This window comes from Carassius carassius, chromosome 4 (assembly GCF_963082965.1).
Source record: "Carassius carassius chromosome 4, fCarCar2.1, whole genome shotgun sequence".
Lineage (NCBI taxonomy): Eukaryota > Metazoa > Chordata > Actinopteri > Cypriniformes > Cyprinidae > Carassius > Carassius carassius.
In genome coordinates, this window is record NC_081758.1 from 24232741 (window position 1) to 24258003 (window position 25263).

Sequence of the window (25263 nt, forward strand, 5' to 3'; positions counted from 1 at the left end):
CGGGTTCAATGCCGGAATCAATCCCGGGACATGGTTGCTTTCACACAGAAGGCGACCCGGCAATGTTCCGGCAATATGCCGGGTCCGACGTGTAGTGTGAAAGGGGCCTTTGTTGCTTCAGGTGTATTTTATTAGGATTGGAGCTGAAATTTGCAGGACCGTCGATTGCCAGCACCCCTGCCTTAAAGGAACTGCCCACTTAAAGGCACAATATTTAAGATTTTTTTAATTAAAATATCCAAAAACCACTAAAACATTGTTATATATTTTGCTGACTTGTGTACTTAAATTATCACGAATGTTTCGAAGAATGTTTAAATCCAGAGACCGTGTCCATAGTGTCATTGTGTCACCAATGACATCATTACCCCTTGATTTCCAGTTTTGTTTTGTAGAAACACCCGTACAACCGGAAGGAACGCAAGCAGTCGACTGTGGCTTAATAAAAGCTACTCTGCTTTAGAGCCGTGTGTCATGATTGTTCTTTTCCATCTATTTGCGAAGGCATGTAAAGCACAAGCCAAGTTTACATTTATAAATAATAGTTTAACTTTCAGATAGCTACATTGCGAATATGGAAACATTTTAGATTTGTGCCAAATGAGATGTTAGCAATAACCTCCAAATAAATCCAGCCAAACTTGTGCTCACTCCATCCTTGTATGCACGCACGCACACACTGTCATGATTTAATGCACTGTAAATGCCAGATTTTTTAAAACAAATAGGACTACCGGAATGCAAAAATTCAAAATCTGACATTTTCCAGAACAGGACCAAGCAGGATCAAATGAAGTTCTGGTCATAATACTCACATGAAAATGTTTGACGTGAGTAACGGTGTGTTTTGCAGCAGCACCGAAGGAAGCGGTTCTCTGACTGCACAGCACAGCCACACGCGCCACAGTTACGTTTGGGATCATTTTATTTTAAATGCCATAATGTTTGTTGAAAACATTGCAATTGTGTTTTAAAATACAACAACGAGCACCACGAAACCGTTTAAAGAGGTGCGTTCAGCAGTCTCCGTGCCGGATAGAAAAGTAAAATGATGGGGTTTTTTTTTTCAAATGGCTTTTGCATATCCTGTCATACCTGTGACCAGAGGTGGGTAGTAACGAGTTACATTTACTTCGTTACATTTACTTGAGTAATTTTTTGGGGTAACGAATACTTTTCGGAGTATATTTAAAGATGGGTACTTTATACTCTTACTTGAGTAAATTTTGGGGGGAAAATCTGTACTTTTACTTCGTTACTGTGGGCGACGCTCCTCTCGTTACTTTATCTTAATGCAATAAATGTTATAATGCTTCAGTTTATTCCAAACGCCGTCTACTTTTCTCTGGGCAATGAGCGATGCACATTCGCGAATGATTCATTCTTTTGAGTCAATTCTGTTCAAAGGCTTGATCAAACCAATTGGCAAACGAGTGAATTGGTTCATGAATCAGTTTGAATGAGTCGTTCAGTTCCCTGCCGCACGCGCTGAGCGTCTGAAGTGGTTCACTCGGAGTTGTAACGTTTAAGAACAGAAAGAGCGTTGAAAACGTGGCTGGAACTGCACTGAAGTGAAATCTGCAAAGGCTATTATTTGCTAGCGATGGAGATCCTTATTAGATGAACACCGCGTGTGCCGTCTACTGTTTAACAGGTAATAACTGGGGCTACATTCGATTACAGTACACGATACCACTGTGACATTAGTTTGTTGTACGTGTGTGGCTTATAACAGAGGGGAGTCAAGTTGAATGCAGCTTCCAAAAGACAAAAAATAGCCGATTAAGATTTTATTAATTTTAATACAATCACACTGGTGCAAGTACGTTCAGCGAGTCATATTATCAGCTGCTAAATTCAAATCCGTGATTGCTTGCTGGCGCTTAGCCAGAGATAGATGCGTTTATACAGCGCTGCGCATTATAACAAATCACACATGATTCTTTTGAGCTTATTAAAGCATTGGCCAATCAGAGGTGTTCCGATGAGTCATCGCTAAAATGCCGGTGCCTCCTTCACTCGCTCACTGACTGAATACCTCTTTCTGGCGAATTCTCTCGCAGGAACAACAAAGTGCAGATGTGTGTATGAATCTTTAATTAAGATATTGATTTCACAGTGTTAACAGTTTCAGTGATTTTAATGGGAGTTTCTGAGAGTGATTGAAATGTAGACTGTCAGTGAAAATGATCTTTAATAATGTAAATGTTATTTGCTCTCTTTCTGAACAATGAAAGATTAGTAGCAATATTTATATCACATTAACTTTCAATGTTAAATTCACATTTAATATAAAGTCAGTCGTATTAAAAATATGTTATGGCATGACACCTATATCTGTTACTTAAGTAAACAGACAGGGTTTTATAATAAATTACATAAATTGGAGTAAAGGCTGATGAAATATATACATTTATACACGCACACATACATTACATACATTTTATCTATATATCTAAATAAAAATAGGCTCAGTACAGTATATATGACCCAAAGTAACTAGTAACTAACTACTTGAGTAGATTTTTTATCCGATACTCTTTTACTCTTACTCAAGTAACTATTCAAGACTAGTACTTTTACTTTTACTTGAGTAAATATTTCTAGAAGTACTTTTACTTTTACTTGAGTACAGTTTTTGGGTACTCTACCCACCTCTGCCTGTGACTGCATGCTGCTGCAATAGATGCATTTTGCAGCATTAAGGTTAACTATTAATCAATGAATTAATCTGTAATTTAAACGACAATCGATCATGGAAATTATTGAAAATTGACATCCCTAGTCTGAAATTATAGTCTGAGCTTCTTTTCATGGTTTTTAGGGATGAGGGCATGCCACCAAAACCTGTTTATGCTGGCAATTGCTTAATTTGGCAAGCTTCTGGTAGCCAAAGTGACAGATTAATTTAAGACAGAATACAGTAGCGTTTGATTCGGCATCAGTGACAAAAGATAGAGAAAGCATGTTATCTACCCTCAATAAAAGGGGTGAAAGTCGATAAGCCTGTAATTTCATTATCCTATAGTTACACTCATTATATGATTCATTTTAAAATCTATTAAATCAGTTAGTTTATTAGTTTGAATTCACAGTCTGGTCCAGACAGTGACATTATAATCATAAGGGTCCCAGTGTATCACGGTAGGGTAAATAAAAATGTGAAATTATTGAATGTGTTTTTTGTAGAGTAAAAAGAAACAAACACACAAGTATGTTTTATGTGTCTAAGAGGAAATACTGCATCACATGACACAATGTCTTTGTAAAGTCCCTGTTAGACAATGAAAATGTATACAGTGAGCTGCTGATTCACTTAACCCCCTTAAAGGGATAGTTCACCCAAAAATGAAAATTTGATGTTTATCTGCTTACCCCCAGGGCATTCAAGATGTAGGTGACTTTGTTTCTTCAGTAGAACACAAACTGAGATTTTTAACACAAACCTTTGCAGTCTGTCAGTCTTAAAATGTAAGTGGATGGGAATCACAGCTAAAACATACAATAAAAAACAAAGTATCACAAGGGTTTTAGAGCATATTTGAGTGCACACTCTTACCTTCAAAAATAGGCGATGCCTATATAAAGAAGATATATGAAATATACTGATGCAGCCCATTACCATATTCATGAAACACATGGGCATTGAGTTTGCTCTTTGTGTGTGTGTGTGTGTGTGTGTGTCTGAAACATGAGCCCTACCCCTCTCATGAAGCTTGCTGATAGACCGTATCATCTCCATCGGCCTTGCATTAAAAGCAGCACATTGATTTCTCATATAAGTGTGTGTGTGTGTGTGTGTGTGCGCACGCACGCGCATATGTGGGTGTGTATGTGTGTGGTGGGGGTCTGGTCCCCTCTTCTAAACAGCTGTGCCTCAGTCTAAGTATTGTTTGAGTGTAAAAAAGGTAGATAAGACAATGAAAGGAGAAACAAAGAAAATAAATGAAGTCATAACTCATTAAAATGATACTATATGCAGAGACCATAGAGAAAAAAAAGAAAAGAAAAAAAAGATAATCATTTCTCTTCAGTCAGCTCTTATGAAGGTAAAATAATGCCTAAAAGATTTGCAAATGCAGGGTAAGAGTTGTAGAAGTGTAAAGTAAATTTGCATGTGCAAGAGAAGCTATGTAAAGGTGTAAATCTAGTTTCAAGCTTAAGAAAAAAAAATATTTGCAGCATTTTACTGTTACCCTTAAATGTAATTCATGTATTTTGAAACTGCAGCTTCATGCTAACGCAAAATAAATATGATCTGCATTCAACTGACTTCCATTTTTCCACGCTTACACTTAGGACTGCATGATAATGGTTAAACTGATAATCATGATTATTTTGATTAAAATTATAATCACTATTATTAATAACGATTATTCTATCCTGCTGGAAAAACTCTTCCAGCTTGGTCAAGCTGGTTTTAGCTGGTTGTTCCAGCTGGTCTCCCAGCCAGACCAGCTAAGGAAGTGGTCAAAACCAGCAAAGACCAACTAAAAATGACCAACTAAAATCAGTCAACCAGCTTAGGCTGGATTTAGCTATTTTATTTATTTTTTTCAGCAGGGAAATGCAATAAGATTTAATGTGTCCTTTAAGCCTGGTTCACACGGCAGGATAATTAGGCCGATTTTAGCCCCGATTGACACCCTCCGACAATCTTAAGGATGCTCCGATTATCGTCAAATAATCTGATCAGATATTCCTGCCGTGTGTGGTGTGTTAAGACTGCTCTCCTCTGCTCGGAAGGACGTCGGGACCGTTCCGATCTCAAATCGGGGATATCCAACATGTTGGATTTATTTGGCCTGATTTCTTCTCGTGTGTGGTGTCCCCCGAGGACAAACGATCACGCAGCCTGTGGACTGTGGCGTGTAGCCAATCAGAAAGCGAGGTGACGAGGCGGCGAGGAAGTACCGGGAAACAAAATCAAAACAGCCAGCGGCATGGCGCACCAGAAAGTCCGGTGGACGTCGGAGATGGAGGACTTTGTCTCCACTTTTTTGACCATCGCCTTTTCTTGTTTTTTCTTATGTTTTTTTTCCGTTTACAAACAAAGCACAAACTATGGCCACTGCATCCTCTTCGTCCGCCATGATTGTTTACTCTGAAGTCACGTTTGATCTCGAGGGATTTTGCGAGATTTCCCGTCTGACCGGGGAATGCTCGGGAGTCAAATCGGTTCGTGTGTGATGTGTTGATTTTGCCGTGTAGCTGCACACCACACACTGTACGACCAAAACTGTTAGAGCCGTGATTTTTTATCGCCGTGTGTGGGGTCTCTCAGGTTTGGAAAATCGGCCGACAATTTTAAAATCGTCCCGTGTGAACCAGGCTTTAACCAACCTCCACTGACTATACACTGACTTCATTTAACCAACTATGATAATACAAAACTCATGATTTTGGTTAGTGTTTTGTCATCTGTATTCACATCACATTACAGTATTCTAAGTGACACTTTGTTCGCAAATGGGAAAAAATTTGCTCAAAAATCTTTAATACACACTGAAAACTAACATTGCCATGCCATTTTTAACACGAATACTGGTAAAAAAAAAAAAGATTAAAAAAAAACAATCCTTCAGAAACTCTTAATATAAATTCCAACTATTCCAATTTCTGTTAATTTTCCCCCATTGTATTGTCACGGGTAGGAAAAGCACATTTATTCCTCAAACACAATAGATCCATTATTGAAACTCAGTGAAAGTTCGATTGTGGCACATTTGTTAACACAAACAGTACAAATGGCTTGTGAAAAAAAACACTCATTATCTATATGACACTTTTTTTTATGTAGCAGAATATCGCTGTGGAGAGATCGCTAAACTCGGATGTTTTCATCATCAGCAATTGTGCAGAGGGTTGCCAGATTGCACAAATTAAATAAAACACCAGGAAGAAAGTGTATCCTTAACCCTCTAAGGTCTAAGGGTATTTTTGGGGCCTGGAGAAGTTTTGTCATGCCCTGACATTTGTGCTTTTTTTGTACTTCTAAATGGCTAAAGTCTAATCTCACTGTAATCAGCACAAACTGGGCTATAATAATATGTGAGCAGCATGTATGTACATGATTGTGTTTTTGAGAAAAAAAATGTTATGCGTGGTTAGTGGAAAAACTAAAAATTTTAAATTACTTGAATAAGGCCATAAAACACATACAGAACATTGGTTTCCGGGAAACCAATGTTTGGGCGTATTCAAGGCGTGTGGGCGTATTCAAGCCGCATGCTTCAGTGACACATTATAATTTCAAAAGCGCATTCAGCGCTGGGGCGTGGTCGCATTAGATATAATGAAGGGAGACGTGAAAAACGGACATCGCGTTGTTTTCATATGGATTATTTTATCACAGGATATTTGTTTTCGGTAGCACTTGCTGAGTTTAAAAGAAAGTGACAGTGATGAGCGCAGTGTTTTATCCAAAGTTGAACATTCTTCAACTTTCGGCGCGAGAAAAAAAAACACATGAAAGCTCAGTGCGAAAAATACGCTCCGTGCTCAGCAAGCTCCTGGCATTTTAAAAAACACGGCACACCCATTGAGAACAACTGAAAAAATATGCTAGCCGTGGGGAAAAACGCTTTGGTGGACACAGGGCCTAAAGCTCTTCACATCTGGCAACCACAAGCATGAATGCTAGTAAAGACTTGTTAGCAATGCAAGATAACACAAATGGCAAATTAAAAACACATTTCAGGATAAATAACGAGCCGGACAATATCGTGACAATTATTTTTAATTAATCAAGAAAGGTGGATATCGTTATCGAGATTAAAATACGATTAATCTTGCAGCCCTACTTACACTTTTGGCACGTTGTTTTCACTAAAATACAGTCAAAACCTGTGAACAGGGATTTGCAAGCAAAAATAAGTTTAAAGAACTGCAAAATGGATTGACTGCATAGAACAAAAATGTGTAAAAAAAAAACTGTTGCGAACATCTGAATGACTTGTTATACATGTGGTGCAAAAGTTCCCAAAATAAACCAGTATTTTCAGCTCCATCTTTCTTCTATCTGCACTTTTGGCCCGACTCTCTCACTCACTGGAAAACCCCTTTCACACTGATATTCCAGATAATACACGGGTAATGTGTCCCGGCAATTGTTCCCGGATCATTAGATTTTGGTTCATTCATACTGCCAGTGGTTTCCCAGAATATGTGCGTGCGTTCACACACACAACCCGTAAAGGTCCTGTAATGACACGTGAAATCAGGTTGTTACGTGTAATGTATGAAACGAAAACGCTTGGCACGTTAACTTTCACTTAAGTTGGCGAATGATCTCAGCTTCAGTGCGAGTACTGAGGAGCTAACTGATCTCTGCTTCATTACAGTTTGTGCACATTTCTTCGGGGCAAACGTTGATCAGCCTTCAAAACACCCGGTAAAAGAGTCACGCGATAATATGCGTCATCACTATGACACAATGTTTACGCCATTGGTCCTGGCTTTTGTTCACACAGAGCTCGTTTCGGGACTGAACCCGGACATGTTACTAGGTCTCCAACCCGGGATCGGTCCTGGAATCAATCCCAGGATGTGTTTGCATTCACACAAAAGGCAATCTGGCAATTTTCCGGGACCAATGTAACAGTAATACTCCAGGACCAATATAACAGTAATACTCACTCTCTCAAGAAAGTAACTCGTAGTCTTGAACGCAAATGGAGAAAAACTAACTTGGAAGTTTTTAAAATTGCATGGAAAAACAGTATGTCCAGCTATAGACAGGCTCTAAAAACTGCTAGGACAGAGCATATCCACAAACTCATTGAAAATAACCAAAACAATCCAAGGTTTTTATTTAGCACAGTGGCTAAATTAACAAATTACCAGACGCCACCTGATTCAAATATTCCACCAACGTTAAATAGTAATGACTTTATGAATTTCTTCACTGATAAAATAGATAACATTAGAAATACAATAGCGAATGTAGATTCTACAGCGTCTAACACTTCAGTTTCATCCATTGCACCCAAAGATAAACTGCAGTGCTTTACAAATATAGGACAGGAAGAGCTAAATAAACTTATCACTGTATCTAAACCAACAACATGTTTATTAGATCCTGTACCCACTAAATTACTAAAAGAGCTGTTACCTGTAGCCGAAGAACCGCTTCTCAATATCATTAACTCGTCGTTATCTTTAGGTCACGTCCCAAAACCATTCAAGCTGGCGGTTATCAAGCCTCTTATTAAGAAACCAAAACTAGATCCTAGTGTACTGGCAAATTATAGGCCTATTTCAAATCTTCCATTTATGTCTAAAATATTAGAAAAAGTTGTGAATGCTCAATTGAGCACCTTCCTGCATAAAAATGATCTGTATGAAGAATTTCAGTCAGGTTTCAGGCCCCACCATAGCACAGAAACTGCACTTGTTAAAATTACAAATGACCTGCTTCTTGCGTCAGATCAAGGCTGCATCTCATTTCTAGTCTTACTTGATCTTAGTGCTGTGTTCGACACCATAGATCATGACATACTCATAGATCGATTACAAAACCATACAGGTATTCAAGGGCAGGCTCTAAGATGGTTTAGATCCTACCTGTCCGATCGCTACCATTTTGTTTACTTAAATGGGGTGTCATCTCATTTATCATCAGTAAAATATGGAGTGCCACAAGGATCCGTCCTAGGTCCCCTTCTATTTTCAATATACATGTTGCCCCTTGGTAATATTATTAGAAAATACGGAATTAGCTTCCACTGTTATGTTGATGATACTCAGCTATATATCTCAACGAGACCAGATGAAACTTCCCAATTATCTAAGCTAACAGAGTGTGTTAAAAATGTAAAAGATTGGATGACAAATAATTTTCTCCAATTAAATTCGGATAAGACAGAGATATTAATTATTGGACCAAAAAACACCACACAGAATCTTGTAGATTACAATCTGCAACTAGACGGATGTACTGTTACTTCCTCTACAGTCAGAAATCTGGGTGTTATATTAGACAGCAATTTGTCTTTTGAAAATCATATTTCCAATGTTACAAAAACTGCATTCTTCCATCTTAGAAACACAGCCAAGCTACGAAACATGTTATCTGTTTCTGATGCAGAAAAGCTAGTTCATGCATTCATGACCTCTAGACTGGACTATTGTAATGCACTTCTAGGTGGTTGTCCTGCTTCGTCAATAAACAAGCTACAGGTAGTCCAAAATGCAGCAGCTAGAGTCCTTACCAGGTCAAGAAAATATGATCATATTACCCCAATTTTACAGTCTCTGCACTGGCTACCTATTAAGTTCCATATCAGTTACAAATTATCATTACTTACCTATAAGGCCCTAAATGGTTTAGCTCCTGCGTATCTAACTAGCCTTCTACCACGCTACAATCCATCACGCACCCTAAGGTCACAAAATGCTGGACTTTTGGTAGTTCCTAGGATAGCAAAGTCCACTAAAGGAGGTAGAGCTTTTTCACATTTGGCTCCCAAACTCTGGAATAGCCTTCCTGATAATGTTCGGGGTTCAGACACACTCTCTCTGTTTAAATCTAGATTAAAAATGCATCTCTTTCGCCAAGCATTCGAATAATGTATCTCTTAAATTGTGAGTGTAGTTGCATCTGCATTTTTATTCTTTAGCTTGGGTTAAACTAATTTTACTTCAGTTTCAGCAGCTATGCTAATGATGTCTCTATTTTGTTTCTATGTTTTGCCGAGATGATGCTGACCCTCAGAGGACCCCAGATGACGCTAACCTTGAATCAACAAACAGAACTAACAATTATTGCTACATGTGTGACTGCATCATATAATTACTATTAATTAATAATATTGATAGTTCATCATCTAGCTGACTACGTCTTGTATTATTATTATTATTTTTATTTTTCTAAAATCCTGTCAAACGTGCACAAACTACTAGCTACTACTAAATATTGTAGAAACATAATTTTCTGTAAAGTTGCTTTGTAACGATTTGTATTGTAAAAAGCGCTATACAAATAAACTTGAATTGAATTGAATCAATGTACAGTGTCAAAGGGGCTTGAGTTTTGCAAGTTTGAATGGGAGGGAAGATCCATCAGCTTCTTGTAGCCAATCAAATGAGGCTCTGGCTGACTCTCCACTTACTCTTATCAGATTGGTTTAATAAACACATCACACACCAAAACAATAATCTTCAATTAGTTCAGGATTGTTCTCATTGCCAGAACGGTACTTTTTAATGTAATACCATTAAGTTACCACTAGATGGCTTTTTAGCTCATATAAATATATAAACATGGCTGTGTGTTCCCTGGTTGCTGGGAACATTGGATTCCCACATAATTAGTTATTTGAATTTGGATATATATTTAGACATCATTAAAGACATTTTTATCAAAGTTTATTTTTTATGTTGATTTGAAGATTATGCTTTTGCGTTAGTCAAATCTGGACAAAAAAGAAAGCATTTTGTTGCTCATACTTGCTTTATGTAATAGCTTGATCAGTTACATGAAAGTAATCAGATTCCAAACTGAAATTTCAAAATATACAGTTGAGTGTTAAATACCGTAAACGGAGACATTGTCTGAAAAACTGACAAGTCCAGATATATGTAGCCTTATTGGTATAGAAAAAATGTTTTACAAAGTATAGCACTCTTATACTGTAGTGCTGAGCATTGTCACATTTAATGTTTAACATCCGCTCAATGGTGTATGCAGATTATATGATATATGAAATTTCAATGTAAAGCCAAACTAATCCAATAATTTTAACACCAACTCACAATTCAGTACGAACACATGGGAGTCTAGCCTAATGGTACACAACTAAAGTATCATGTTTTAATTAAGTTGTTATATATTTATTTATCTTTAAATTATGTGTACTTTAAAAGTACCGTTCTGGCAGAGAGAACGATCCTGAACTAAATAAAGATAAAGGTTATGTGCTGCCAATGTAAAAATCGGATAGGAGTAAATGCAGAGTGAGCGAGAGCCTCATTTGATTGGCTACAAGAAGAAGGTGGACTCGCCCTCTCCCTCAAACTTGCAAAACTGTGTGAGAGAATCGGTACAAATTGTAAGCGCAGAGAAAAGAAAGACAGAGCTATAGATATCGGTTTATTTCGGGAACTTTTTGCACCACATGCACAAGTAATTTAGATGTTTGCAACTTTTTTTTTCACACATACAGATTGGTTCATTGCAGTCAATCTATTTTGCAGTTCTTTAAACTGTTGTTTTCAGTTGGAAATCACTGTTCACAGGCTTGCAGTACTTTTGACCATATTTTAGTGAAAACAACGTTCCAGAAGTGTAAGCGTGGAAAAATGGAAGTCAGAAGAAAGCAGATCATATTTATTTTGCGTTAACTTGAAGCTGCAGTTTCACAATATATGAATTACACTTATGAGTAACAGTAAAATGCTACCAATATTTTTTTCTTACACTTTTTTTTTCTCAGTTCATCCCCCTAATCGCTTCCTCTCTTACACACCTCTTCTCTGTCAACAGTCATGCGCGCACACACACACACACAGTTCCTCACAGTCATGCTGTCTCGCTCTTTAAGATTCTCTTCACCCAATCACTGTCTCTCTGTCTGTGTCTGTCTGTCTTTGACAATCTCAAACACTCAATTCCTCATACAGTCTCTCGCTCTCTCGCCGTGTGTGTGTGGTGTGTGTATGTGTGTGTGTTTGCTTAGCTCTTTCCCAGTTCAGTTGATTGGGTCTCTGTCCTCAGGTTCTGAGAGACATAATAGATTACTGTAAATTATAGTCATCTCAGAGAAACTGATAGATGTGTGTCTCTGTTCTTAAAGGGATAGTTAATCCAAAAATAGAAATACTGTCATCCTTTTAGGGTTGGGTATCGATTGGGTTTTATTCGATACCGGTGCCATTTCGATACTTTTAAAATGGTACTGGTGCCTAAACGGTGCCTGAACCGATACTTCTATAAAAATAAATAAATAAATATTTAAAAACTTTTAAAAAAGCCTAAAAAGGATAACATTAAAGAACATTAAAAAGATTTAAAATAAATCCATAGCATTCACACGCTCCTTGGATACTCTCATTTCCCAAGCTTCCCTTACTCTAAGGATAATAAATGTATTTCATGATCTGGGTCATTATTTAATACAAAACCACACATAATGTTTCTACTGTATCTCTGTCAATCACTCTGATATTTAGTTAAGATGAATGCTGTCTATCACTGTCTTTAATCAGTTCTGTGTATGACTGTATGGTCATTCTTTATAAAGTAGCAACAATGTCGTTTGTAAAGTAGCTTACAGTCTTAGGCACATTAGTATTTTCACCCCAAAAAAGGTTAAGGGCTCGATTTTGGAGGAAACAGCTGTGGTATGAGCAGTGAACGCAGTAGTGATGGGATTTATGGCTCTTTGAGGGGATCCGGATCTTCGCGATCCGTTCCTTTCAAAGAGCCGTTCAAAAGAACGGCTCTTTTGGCTCTTTTAAATATTTAGTCAGTTTTAAGAAGCCAGCTTGGAGCCATCTCAGTTTATCCTGGAAATAATCACTGGGAAGAATGATGAGGTGAGATTTGTAGTCAAATAATTAAAACTCAGATATCACACACCAATATCTGAGTTTGAATTATTCTGAAATATTGATTATTACCTCATTTGTCATGTGTGGACTATATTCCATAGGGTTGCACAAATCCCTCTGCTTAGACAGTGATATCACTATTTTGGATTTACCTTTAGTACAAAGTGTGTGTGTGTGTGTGTGTGTGTAAAGCTACGTTGACTTATGTTATTCATACAATACCTACTCACGAATAAACATCAAAAACAAAGCCAGCTGCAATGAATTTCTGTGCAAAACAGCTTTTACTACAAACACTTCCACACAAGAACATTATCACACAAGAACATTTTGATAGAAAACAAAAAAATATTTAAAGTTAGAATAAATAAAATGGAAATGTCTACATACAATTACTACTGTAAACTTTGCAAACATCAGCCCCTTCAAGTCAATGAACAATAACAAAGTGGGCTGCAATAAATGTCTGTGCAAAACAACTTTTTTTTCAACGCTCCTACCCAATGACAGAGGCACGCAGGATGTGAAGGACGTGAAGGATGCGTGCACAACTAATAACTAATATCATCACGCTATAAAGGGTTGGCCTGCGCTGGGTGCGCCCCTCCCCCTATAACTGTTCTGTCTCGCGGAGGAGCTCATTTGTGTGCATCTGTGTGAAACAAGCATAGGAAAAAAGAACGGCTCCCCTCCAGCCGCGACTCGGCTCCCATCGTTCATGTTTATGAGCCGTTCAAAAGAATCGGTTCGTTCGCGAACGTCACAACTCTAGAACGCAGCAGAAACTTAACAGTAACGTTAGATGAGAAACCGATTGCTCCCTTGTGATCTTTTGTAAACTATATTTATGACAACTGCACAGATACAGATATTCTAGCAATCTATCGATAAACACACCTTGTGTCCTCTGTTTGTGTTTGAGTCCACTCGCGCTGCTCCACGCGGTCTGTGGATTGAAGAGCGTGTTGAAAGATGGAGAGAAGACAGATCTGCCTCCATTTTCTTATGACATTCAAGCGGACTGACTCTGAGGCGATCACGAATTTGTGTATAGTTTATGAAGCCCCGCTAAAAAAGCCTAGCGACGCCCATGATTCGTGTGTACATTTCGGAGAACCAATACAAATATTTAAATTGATCGCTCAGGCATTTAAGAGGCACCGGAATGAGGGACCGAAATCTGTTTAAACATCAGTTTAAACTAATGTCTATATGAAAGATTGTTCTGTGATAAAAGACTTACGATGCTGAAGAAAAAAAAAAGAAAAAAATTTATATATATATAATATATATATAATATATATATATATATATATATATTTTTTTTTTTACATGCTATGAAATCAAAACAATGAACAAATGTTGTGTTTGTGGACTAAACCGACGCGGATCAGTAGTGGACTGCAAACACGTCCTGTGTGAAAGCACAATGAGTCCGTGCTGCAAACTGCATATGCACTGCAGGCAGATTATGCATATATAATATCCATTTTATGCAAGTGCTGTCGGGCTAAGACACGAGCAATTTGCTCCAGCACCTTAGCCGCAAGCACGTCTTGGAATATCAACCAGCAGAAAATCCATTGTACACCTGATTATGCATAAAAATTAAAAAAAAACGTCATAAACCGGAAAACCGGTATAATTTTGAAAAAAAAAACGGTATATACATTTTTGGTCAAACCGCCCAGCACTAGTCTCAGTCTTAATAGGTTGAAGGTTTGGTGGTGTTGGAATTGGGATCACAAAGAGCGTGTCATGGATGAGAGGTCTTTTAACTTCTGGCAAGGTCACACATCCAGGTGATCAGTGAGCCAATGGTAACTTAAACTTTCAGAGGGAAAGTTTACGACCCTTTGTTTGAATTCTGGCTAATTTGCATGATCAGAGTGGGCAGGCAGTTTGTGCCCCTTTATACTCTCATTAAAATAATGAACATACAGTGATTTTTATGAGGACAATGGTATGCGTGGTATTCATGGTGGACTAAACAAGGGTTGTTTTAATATCAAACATGGCACTAATAGGATTACGTCATGTAATAATTCTATAATAAAGCATTCATAAAACAGTATACAATACAAAAAACAATATACAAGAACAGTAATAATACACAGAATGACCTGGAGATCAAGGCATGTTAGAATACAAAGATAGATTCACTTCCTGTCTCATGAGATACCTTCATCTGATTGAACTAAAAAATAAAGTTGCGTTTGGTAGTCAGTTTGTTTGTAAATGTATATTTCTGACTAACTTTTTACACTTTCGATGTTAGTTCTAGCGAGAAATCAGTATTATAGTAATTAAATATTCTTTAAGTTATCACCAAGACTCATTCTAATTTTTTGTAGATCATTAAATTGTTATACTGCCACAGAAGCCTGTCTGAAATCTGTTTCATGAGGTGCCTTCGCTCAAGAACGCTGCCTGCAAAGTCAGCTGCCTATAGGCTTTCGGACACAGCTATGAGCGTGCTCTGCTCTCTTATCAGCCTACTGAAGGTTGTTCAAGAGGAATGTCAGTACAGTTTGGGTTGGTAACAGTTGCTAGGCAACACAGCTTCAGTCTGTAATAGCTGCCAGCATAGATATTCAGTCTACATTTGACCCCTCTCGTGCAACTTCATCTAGTTGTAGTTTAACAAAAGCATCTTCTGAAGTCTACCGAAGCTATAGATAATGTGTGTATAACAACAGTTTCAGTGCAGATGCTCTCGAGTGCTCATGGACTGTCTTTCATGTTCTAATATGGCGGATGGCTTGCGTATAGCGGCCCATAGAAACAGCTGCTAATAGGGCATCTAGCTATACTGTACATATCTATGGTTGCCAGGCAGCACAGCTTCAGGTTGGAAACCTCAGCTGCACAGTCAATAAATGATAGAGAAAGTTGACATGACTTTTCTTCTGTATGCATGTCTGTTCCCATGGGAACACTATGGTAATGATAACTCAGTTCTGATTGGTTGAAGATTGAGATTGATGTCCATTTGGGGATGAAGGCTGATATTTCATACAAAGTTCTTTTCTTCTTCCAGTCAAAATTGTCCAAATTTGAAGCCAAAACAAGATCAACCACAAAGTAACACACATTGGTTTGTGAATGAAACAGTGGTTTTGAACAAATCAGTGGAGAATAATTCAAGTCACTTGGTGCCACCTACTGGCAAAACAAAGGCAGAAAGAGTCCCTGAAAAACCCCAGAATGACTCTCTGTCTTGAACATGCAAACACAGTCAAGTACAGTGACACAAACAAAGAAACCTCCCAGTGCTGCTGGACTGTATATATCAGCTATACATATAACATTGTCATTTTATTGTGCATACCGTCTCTGTATCTTTCTGTTGATCTCATCTGGTGTGTTACATAGACTTATCTGATTTATCTTTTTTCTTTTATAGACTTGTCGAAAAACCGTTTTTGTGAAATCCCTCCTGAGGTTTGTATGTTTGCACCGCTGGAGTTATTAAACCTCTACCACAACTGCATAAAGGTGGTTCCAGAGGCCATTATCAACCTACAGATGCTCACCTACCTGAACATCAGGTAACACCCACACTATGATGTCTTTGTCTGTTAACTCACTTTGACATCTCATTATGCTGATCTATCTCTAAAGCTACCATGCCCCCTGGCTTCCATGCCAACTGTTGTTGTTCAAGCTGTAAAAAAAAAAATTATTTTAAATGAAACTGCATTGAAATTTATCGTGGACCTATAGAAATGGATTCGGTTCAAGTAGGTTTGAACCCTGATTGAATCTGGCAATTTGGTTAAAAAAAATACACTTTTGTTCTGTTTTATTTGATCACAAATACAGTAAAAACCATAACTCTGTCAAACATTATTACAATTGAAATATTACATTTTAAGGATTTTTGACTTCAAGGTTTTTTGAAGACAATAAATACATTACAGAATGTTACAAAAGATTTCGATTTAAAATAAATGCTGTTTTTTGGAACTTTCTATTCATAACAGAATTCTGAAAGGTTTCCACAAAAATGTTAAGCAGCACAATTGTTTTCAACATTGATAATAATAGTAAATGTTTCTTGAGCAGCAACTCAGCATATTAGAAAGATTTCTAATATGAGAAAGCTCATTAGAGAAAGTGATCGAGGATAAAATGTGTATTTATTGAATCCAATCTTTGCGTTTTCAGTCGAAATCAGCTGTCCGTTCTCCCCAAGTTTCTCTTCAGCCTTCCTCTGAAAGTACTGGTGGTCAGCAACAATAAACTCCTGTCTATTCCTGAAGAGATCGGAAAGGCCAAAGACCTCATGGAATTGGTCAGTGTGTGGAAATTCAGGCGTGATTGTATTGTATATAATAATGGCTGGGTTTCTGTGGCATTTGTTTACAGTACATGTGTTTCCTATGTTCAGGACATCAGCTGTAATGAGATCCAGGTGCTTCCTGCTCAAATGGGGAAACTCCTCACGTTACGAGAACTTAACATACGAAGAAACTGTCTACAAGTGTTACCAGATGGTATGGACACATACACAACACAGATATGTCAACAAAAGCATCAGTCGGATAAAACGACACAATCTTTGCTGTATATATACTGACAATAAGCACATTTAGTGTGTATACTAGTTATGTTAATACCATGAGTTAAGACTGAAGTTCTCATTATATCTTTCTTTTTTTTCTTTTTCAGAGTTGTCCGATCTGCCGTTGATCAGGTTGGATTTCTCCTGTAATAAAATCACTGAGATTCCCATATCTTACCGCAAACTTAAGCAGTTACAGTACATAATTCTTGACAACAACCCCATGCAGTCTCCTCCTGCCCAGGTGTGTCTGTACTCCTCTGTTACTGTCCATCTCTTCACATTTTTCATTGTTGTTACTGTCTGTTTATTTCTTTTCTGTTGGCGCCATCCAGTGACTGACAATGGAAAATCCCTAAAATATCAGTCGAATTGCTGCAATAATGATGATAGTGTTTTTCTTTGGTCATATCTTACCTAAGATGCTACATGAGCCAAGAATTATCCCCTAAAAAAACCCTGTTGCATAACACCTGTGGTCAAATGAATTGCAGTAGAAAAAGTTTAAAGTGGGATACAGTATTACACATCAGTGTTACCATTTCTGTTTGTGCAACTTATAATTTATATGGAAGATTAATTTAAGTCAATATCATAGTATGGCTTAATGTGATTATTAAATAACAAAGGCTGCAATTGAATTAAATAAATGTGCTGCAGGCTTGAGGTGTTTCTTTTAAAGAACATAACCAAGTATGAACACCTAATTTTCCTCCCCAGATAGTTCACACCCAAAAAAAAAAAAAAAAATGAATATTGACTATCTACAGAATGACCCCAGAATGATTACACAAATGTTTTTCCTATCACAGTATCCTGAGGACTACTTAAGAATTTTCTCTATGTAGTTATGTCTATTTTTTTTCTGTAGAAAATTAATCTCAAATTGCCAATGTGCTGTGTTCAAAACCACTGAGACATCACATTGTGCCCTTGAGCAATGTACTAATACCTAAAAATGTGCAGATGTGATAATAGCCAAGCACAGTGGTTTAAATGTACAGATTTAAGCTCATCAGAATGTTGTCCTTACATTTGAGGAAACAATAGCTCAGATGCGAGATGTTGAGAAGGGTTTTTTCCTTCCTACTTTTAATTTTAGTTAAATGCTTTTGACAGAAGATTACGCAAAATACTGATAAAGATGTTGTTTCGGTCTGTTGATAACAAAATAACTTTTATGACGTCTCGTCTTGCTGCGACACGCAGATTTGGAGGACTGCCAGTCCTTCCTGTGACTGAAATTATCTGCAGAATGTGTAGTTTTTCCTTGGAAATTACTTGGCAATAACCCCAGAGAGAAAGTGTGTGCACGTACAGGTAGACACCAGTCTGTCCGTTTTTTGACTTTTAAAGAAGACAGCTTGTTATGCTAAGATAAGTAGATAGATGTATATCTTATTATTATATTTTTACATTTACATTTAATCATTTAGCAGACGCTTTTATCCAAAGTGGCTTAGAAAAGAGAAACAATAAAAACAATCAGACCAATGAGAGAACAGCAGTATACAAGTGCCATGACGTATCTCAGTCTAATGCAGTACACGTAGCTAGGGTTTTTTTTCTTCAAAGAATAGAATAGAATAGATTAGAACAGAAAAGGTGAGTGCTAGTTTTAGTTGGTCAAGTAAGGGCGAAAAATTTCTTCAGATGTTTTTTTGAAAATTATAATATATTAATGAAATGCAAACAGATTTCTGTGTGATGTAAACATAAATGTAATCTTACATAAATTGTTGCAATGCACTGAATGTAAATATTTCCACGAGAATGAGAATTGGCTTAATAATGTATGCATGTTTACGTATACACTACTGTTCGAAAGTTTGGGTTGGTGATATATTGTGGAATATAATTGCAATTCCAAATAAATGTTTTATACTGTTAGACAGCAAAAAACAACTCTTTGCTGTCACTTTTGATCAATTTAAAAGATTAGTTCACTTCCAGAATAAACATTTCCTGATAATTTACTCACCCCCATGTCATCCAAGATATTCATGTCGTTCTGTCTTCATTCAGAAAGAAATGAAGGTTTTTAAGGAAAACATTCCAGGATTGTTGTCCATATAAAGGACTTCAGTGGTGGCCAACAGGCTAAAGGTCCAAATCACAGTTTCAGTGCAGCTTCAAAGAGCTCTACACAAACCCAACCAAGGTTCTTGTCTTGTGAAACAATCAGTCATTTTCTAAAAATCATAACATTTATATACGTTTTTTCTCAAAAACCTTAATTTCTTTGTGACTGAAGAAAGACAATGAACATCTTGGATGACATGAGGGTGAGTAAATTATTAGAGTTTGTTTATTCCAGAAGTGAACTAATTCTTTAATGCCTCCTTGCTGAATCAAAATATTAAGTTCTTTTTAAAAAATTCTAGTTAATGGCAGTGTGTCTCTGTATAAATGGTCTGAAGGCTGTACTTTCTCTGCTGTTTTGTATTGTCCCACCTTGTCAGTTTTGAGATTTAATTTTCTTATTTGCTTTCAGATCTGCCTGAAGGGAAAGTTCCACATCTTTAAGTATTTAAACCTGCAGGCATGTCAACTGGATAAAAAACCAGACACACTTGACCTGCCTTCTCTGGGTAAACGCTGCTTGCCTCAGCAGCTGACAGACAGGTACCTATAGCCTTGCCTTTCATTCTCATGTCTATGCTACTTCATAAGACCACATATATTTTAACAAGTATGAGTCTTTCAGAGCCTCATCAGTCATACTGTCAAAAGCTGTACTTTGAACAAGTGTTTTCTGCTGCACTGATGATTCACATAAAACATGCAAACACATTTTTTATCTACCATTCATGGGTAACTGCAGAATGACCTCATTACCGTACTTTGTATTTCTCCAGTTTTTCTTAATATTTCCTAGGCTAAGGGCTTTCACGGTTGTTTAAGGTCATTAGTTATTTGTACAGTATCTTTTTTTTTCATGCAAAACATTATTGAATTATAAGGGTTGCTGACCCAGACAGGAATAAAAACTCTTGTATACAACAGTTGCTTCCAGTCTTCAAATTGATTGATTGGTCGAGCAGCGTTTCAGGCGTGCTTAAATTCAGTCTATCTGCACCATTTCTGTCCCTCCTCTTGTTTGTGATGGCCTTTCAGTCTGTGCTTTAAAGGTGACGATTTTACAGTGACTCTTTCTGCAGGTTTTATTGATTTGCCAGTAGGTGGCGAAAGTTTTCGTTTTAGCTGAGCACCCTCAGAAGAGGGTCTTCAGGAGACATTGACATATTTATTTACATAATTACCCACTGACTGTTGTATAAAAGTGTTGAATCCTCCGAGTGTGATATTGCTTTATCGTTTCATTGAATTGATCCTCGTCTAATAGTATAGTGAAGGGAAATTATGCTGTGTGTCACTTTGTGTCTTTGTTAAATGCATATATGTTTGTTTGTTTGTTTGTTTAGTATGGAAGATTTCTATCCGAGTAAAAACCATGGCCCTGACTCGGGTATTGGCAGTGATAATGGTGACAAAAGACTGTCGGCTACAGAGGTAAACACACATATACATACATCTGTCATGCACACCCAAACAGACTGTTTCACATGATAAAATGGGGGAAATGTTTTGCCCGTTCTACCAGGCAACCAAACAAGAAATTGGGGTGGGGTGTGCTAAGCTCATAATTTGGTGGGTTGGGCCCACTTGTGGAAACTGGCCTAAACTGGATGTTAAAGAAAAGCGATCTTATAGATTAATTATATTAGGTGGGAGTTACACAAGTAGCAGTTACATTTCTAGAAGTAAATCTCTTTTAGCCAGTTTGCCAGAGGCCATCTCTCTCTCTCTTCTGTTCTGATCCACAGCCATCTGATGATGACACCATGAGTCTCCATTCTCAAGTGTCTGAGACGGCGCGGGCTGATGCACACATACTTCTCACAAAGCTGGACTCAAACAAAGGTGTGTTTCACCATTAGTAATATTAGTTATGATTTATTAGTCACATAAATATTGACTAAGCACTACTCACTGTTTTACTGATGATGTAAAATTTTTTTTTTTAACTCTGTTTACCTAGGCCAAGACCAAATAAATTAGAATTATCATATCCATTGCCTTGATAAAACCTTTTGGAGTGTTATAATGATATAAATAAAAAATGAGTGTAATTTTAACGGTAAAATATTGTAGAAACGCTACAGAAAAAAAAACTTAATAGGTTAACAACAGTAAGTTCCCATACTATATACAGGGTAAAACGGTAAAGAATCTAACCAGACATTTTAGGTCATTTTAACAGGAAAATGCTGTTAATTGTCAAATATTTTAGAAGTAAAAAACAACAAATCAATGTATAATTTACATTATAAAAAACTATAAACTGATATTCACAGAATTCCCTGCTTGACACTCCACATTTTAAAGTATTTTGTTTAAATAATTATGTTTCTTAGTAGTTTTGTCATGTTTGTTATCAGTTATGTACATGTGGGTTTATGTTACATCTTCTGTTGTTGAATGAATGTTTGCATTATTTGAGTGTCAGGTGTGTTACCATGATGGTGTTTAGTGTTTGCGTTATCGACTCCTTGTACCTTCTATATATTAGTATATACTTTAACTATTGCTATCTCTTTTACCACCTGCATTATTATGGTGGTTTTCAGTTTATGCTAAAGATACAACACAGATTTTAGTAGCATTGTAGAATTTACTAGTTTACACTCAAATATTCTTTTGTAAATTAGTTTTATACTGTAAAATTGACAGTTTTTCTGTATTTTTTACCAAATTATTCTGGCAACCTGCAACCACAACTGGCAAAATTATTTTGTAAAAAGTACAGATTTTTTTTGTTTGTTTATATTTTACAGTGTGCATAGATTGTGTCTGCAACCACCGGCCACTTCAATCATTGTTAATGTTACCCAAAATAAGTAGTAGCTTCTTTTGAAATTTTGGAACAGTAATGTGCATATCAGATAGAATTTTAAGATCAGTGTATAAACAGCGAGTGAATACTCTGTTTGATGAAAAAAAAATCTCATTTTAATCGGTGCATTACAAACCACATATTATAATTACAGGTTTGGTTTACAGTTTGTTGTTAAAAATTGGGGTTTTAGGTATATTTTTCAGGCAACAGATTTTTGCCATCTGTCTGTACAAAGGCTTTGTGATCCATGACATTCTATCCACTGTTATCAGACACAACTATTACACTTGCAATGTGAAGACAATTTCCTGCTCTTTCGTTGTCATTACATAATGTTATAAAAGACAGTTATTGTCAGTTATTAAGTGAACAGTTCAAAGAAATCAGAAATGTATTTATTTATTTATAAACTACCCAAAGCCAGGATTTTTTTCAGAGAGGCTTGACGTGTGTCATGTGTCTTTGTAATTATGTTTGCATAATTGTGACTTGATATTGATATCACGACTTGATTACAGTCAAAACAAAGCATCTATATGCGAATCACATGCCCTAGTAATTTAATAAGGCTTCTTTGTGTTTGTGAGAAGTATAGCATGTCATATTGTCAGTGTGTCTAGTTGGTTAATTACAAAATAATTATATATATATATATATAAAATAAGAATTTTTTTTCATCCTAATTATGTGCAGATCAGGACCCATATGACTTTATTGACCCAAACCCAGATGAAGAGGCCACTCTGTCTGAGGGAGATCTGCGGCACAATGCACCCTATGTGTCATGTATAAAGGTACAGTCCCGTATACATGTACATGCTCCGTTAACTCTTACCTATTATACAAAGACATGACACACCGGAGTAAATGTATACAAAAAAACACTCACTAAACCACACATTGTAAAGGAGCTTCCCCTCTCTTGTCCTCAGGAGCTGGAGCGTGTTTTGAAAACACACCAAAGCAAAGACAAAGAGAACTGGAAAGAAGAGTCTGGGTGAGTCTCCTGGTGTTTTGTGGGAGATAATATGCAGCAACATTCCCATGCACAAAATCAGTATTTGTTGTTCCAAGTAATTTTCCTGATTCCCAGACGTAAGCTCCCATTCATTATCATGAATAGCTTCTTTGATATACGTACTTCCTGTGCATAGTGCAAAAAAAAAGTGGAAAAGTAGTTCTTTGGAATGCAAAAATACATTCTTTGTGGACAAACAAGAGTCTAAATGTCATTGTGGTTTTGCGTTATGGTTGCAGTATTTTGCAGACATTTTTGACCTTTAAAACATTCAGTTGTGCAGTTTGATACAGGTAGGTGTGTGTGTCACAGAAAGGGAGGGAAAGCAAAAGTGACAAACATGAATGCATGAATCTTTTTTCTTTTTTGTTAGATTACTTAGAATAGGTGTGGCACAGTTTTCTTTGGCTTGCATCACCATGTCTTTCATAGTCATAATCAAAAAACCACTACCGTGTCTCTGATTATGCAATGCACTATGACATGGCATTATATTGTAGTGTAATTAGGGTTTTTGTGTTGTCAAAATGTCAGTATTCCGTACTAACATCAGTTAAAGTTAAACAACTTTATTTAATAATTCCTTTGTCAGCGGTCTCCTCTGTGTCACTCCATATCACTGTATGCTGCGTATGCTCTTCTGTGTCCTCCGCGACACAAGGAGGCGCTGTTTTATTTTAAATCAAAGATAAATACACGTAGAAACAGCGCATCCTTGTGGTGCAGATGACACAGAAGAGTGTCATATTAGTTTAACAAATTAGTATATGATATGAACTGTGGTAATTGTTTAAAGTTCAAGTGTGCAGTATGAACGCCATCTTCATATTTGTACATTGACAGCTGTTTTTTTTTAATTTAATGTGGGTATTTTTCTATATATGGTATAGCAATGATGTTGTGTCACCTTACGAGCACTGTATCACTGTTACGAGCTTTGGTTGATTTTTACCTTGGTATTCCTAAGAAATTAACAAAAGAAGGAAGTAATGCAGTTTTATTAACCAAAAAATTCCCTTGCATTCTATTGAATTGAGTTCAGAACCACAGCAGAAACAAAACCACAATCTTTTGACATACCTCACCCAAAACCAAACCACCCATGCAGTCTAGATTATATCTAATTTAGATCCAGACTAGCAATGTCATACACTGTGTCAGGGCAGAGCCGGCCCAAGACATAAGTGAACTAAGTGCTTAGGGCCCCTAGGGTATGTGAAATGACAGCTTGATTTTATTTATTTATTAGTTGATATATTATGTCAATGGACAATGGTAATAATTAAAAAATACAATATTAAATAATCTATACCTACCATCGTATTCTTTCCATAGCAGCACAATAGCACTGTATGACAGATGTATTTTTTTAATTTAAAATATCAAAAATATTTTTTCAACAGACTTATAATATCCATAGACTTGTTAACTATATCATAAACTATATGATACAGCCTGATTCTGATTGTCAGATATGTGTAAATTAATTTTTGTCATTTAAACAACATTAATGTGCACTAGACACTGTCGTTTGGGTTTGTCAGATTAACATAAATTAACACATAAATTCACCCATTTCTCCCAAAATACATGAAAGTATGTGTCCAGAGAACTGGGAGGAAAATAGAGTAAACTTTATAGTTACCTACAAGATGTGTATTTGATAGCAATAAAACATCATCAATTTTTTATTGAAAGAATTATTATTGCCGCTTTCCATAGAAATCTGTGTGTATTTAACAAACTATGAATGTCTTTTTTTGCTAGTATTGGAATGTTTATTTAAATGTCTGAAACCTAAAATAAACTGTGTGTGAAAACACTGAACAGTTGTGATTTAAAACACTGAGCACGTCTTTCTGTGGCTCAGCACCAGCCAAAGCGTTAAAGTGGTCAAATCGATTATTATATAACATTTTAGTTTTTTCATCTGTGTAAAACTTTCCTGGGTATATATTTTTGTAATAAAAATAAGCTTTCAATATTATTGTGCCTCAGTTGGCTAGTTATAGATTTAGAGTTGTTGTTTAGATGTACATATGCTGCTGTTTTTAACAAGATATGTTGTTAAAATGACATTCTGTTCTGTAAATGCATTGTCTGCTGGTTTATTTAGCTACTTTTCAGCACACCACATTAAGTATTCCCAGTGGTGTAGCAAGTCAGCCCCGGGCCCATATCCAAAAACATCCAGTTCGGTTCAATTCATCTAGGGCCTTGTTGATT

General features: G+C 36.7%; 1 protein-coding gene across 5 annotated transcripts in view; it reads left to right on the plus strand.

Moving 5' to 3' along the window:
* Nucleotides 1-25263, plus strand: part of LOC132139557 (leucine-rich repeat and calponin homology domain-containing protein 2-like) — a 76501-nt gene that overhangs the window by 21462 nt on the left and 29776 nt on the right. For all 5 annotated transcript variants that reach the window (XM_059548010.1, XM_059548006.1, XM_059548007.1 and 2 more), the window contains exons 2-10: nt 15959-16103; nt 16723-16849; nt 16946-17051; nt 17227-17363; nt 19614-19744; nt 20545-20632; nt 20947-21043; nt 22713-22813; nt 22952-23016. In XM_059548010.1, coding sequence (XP_059403993.1) covers nt 16003-16103; nt 16723-16849; nt 16946-17051; nt 17227-17363; nt 19614-19744; nt 20545-20632; nt 20947-21043; nt 22713-22813; nt 22952-23016 — 953 coding nt within the window. In that variant the 5' untranslated portion in view covers nt 15959-16002. The remainder of the gene's footprint in view (nt 1-15958; nt 16104-16722; nt 16850-16945; nt 17052-17226; nt 17364-19613; nt 19745-20544; nt 20633-20946; nt 21044-22712; nt 22814-22951; nt 23017-25263) is intronic.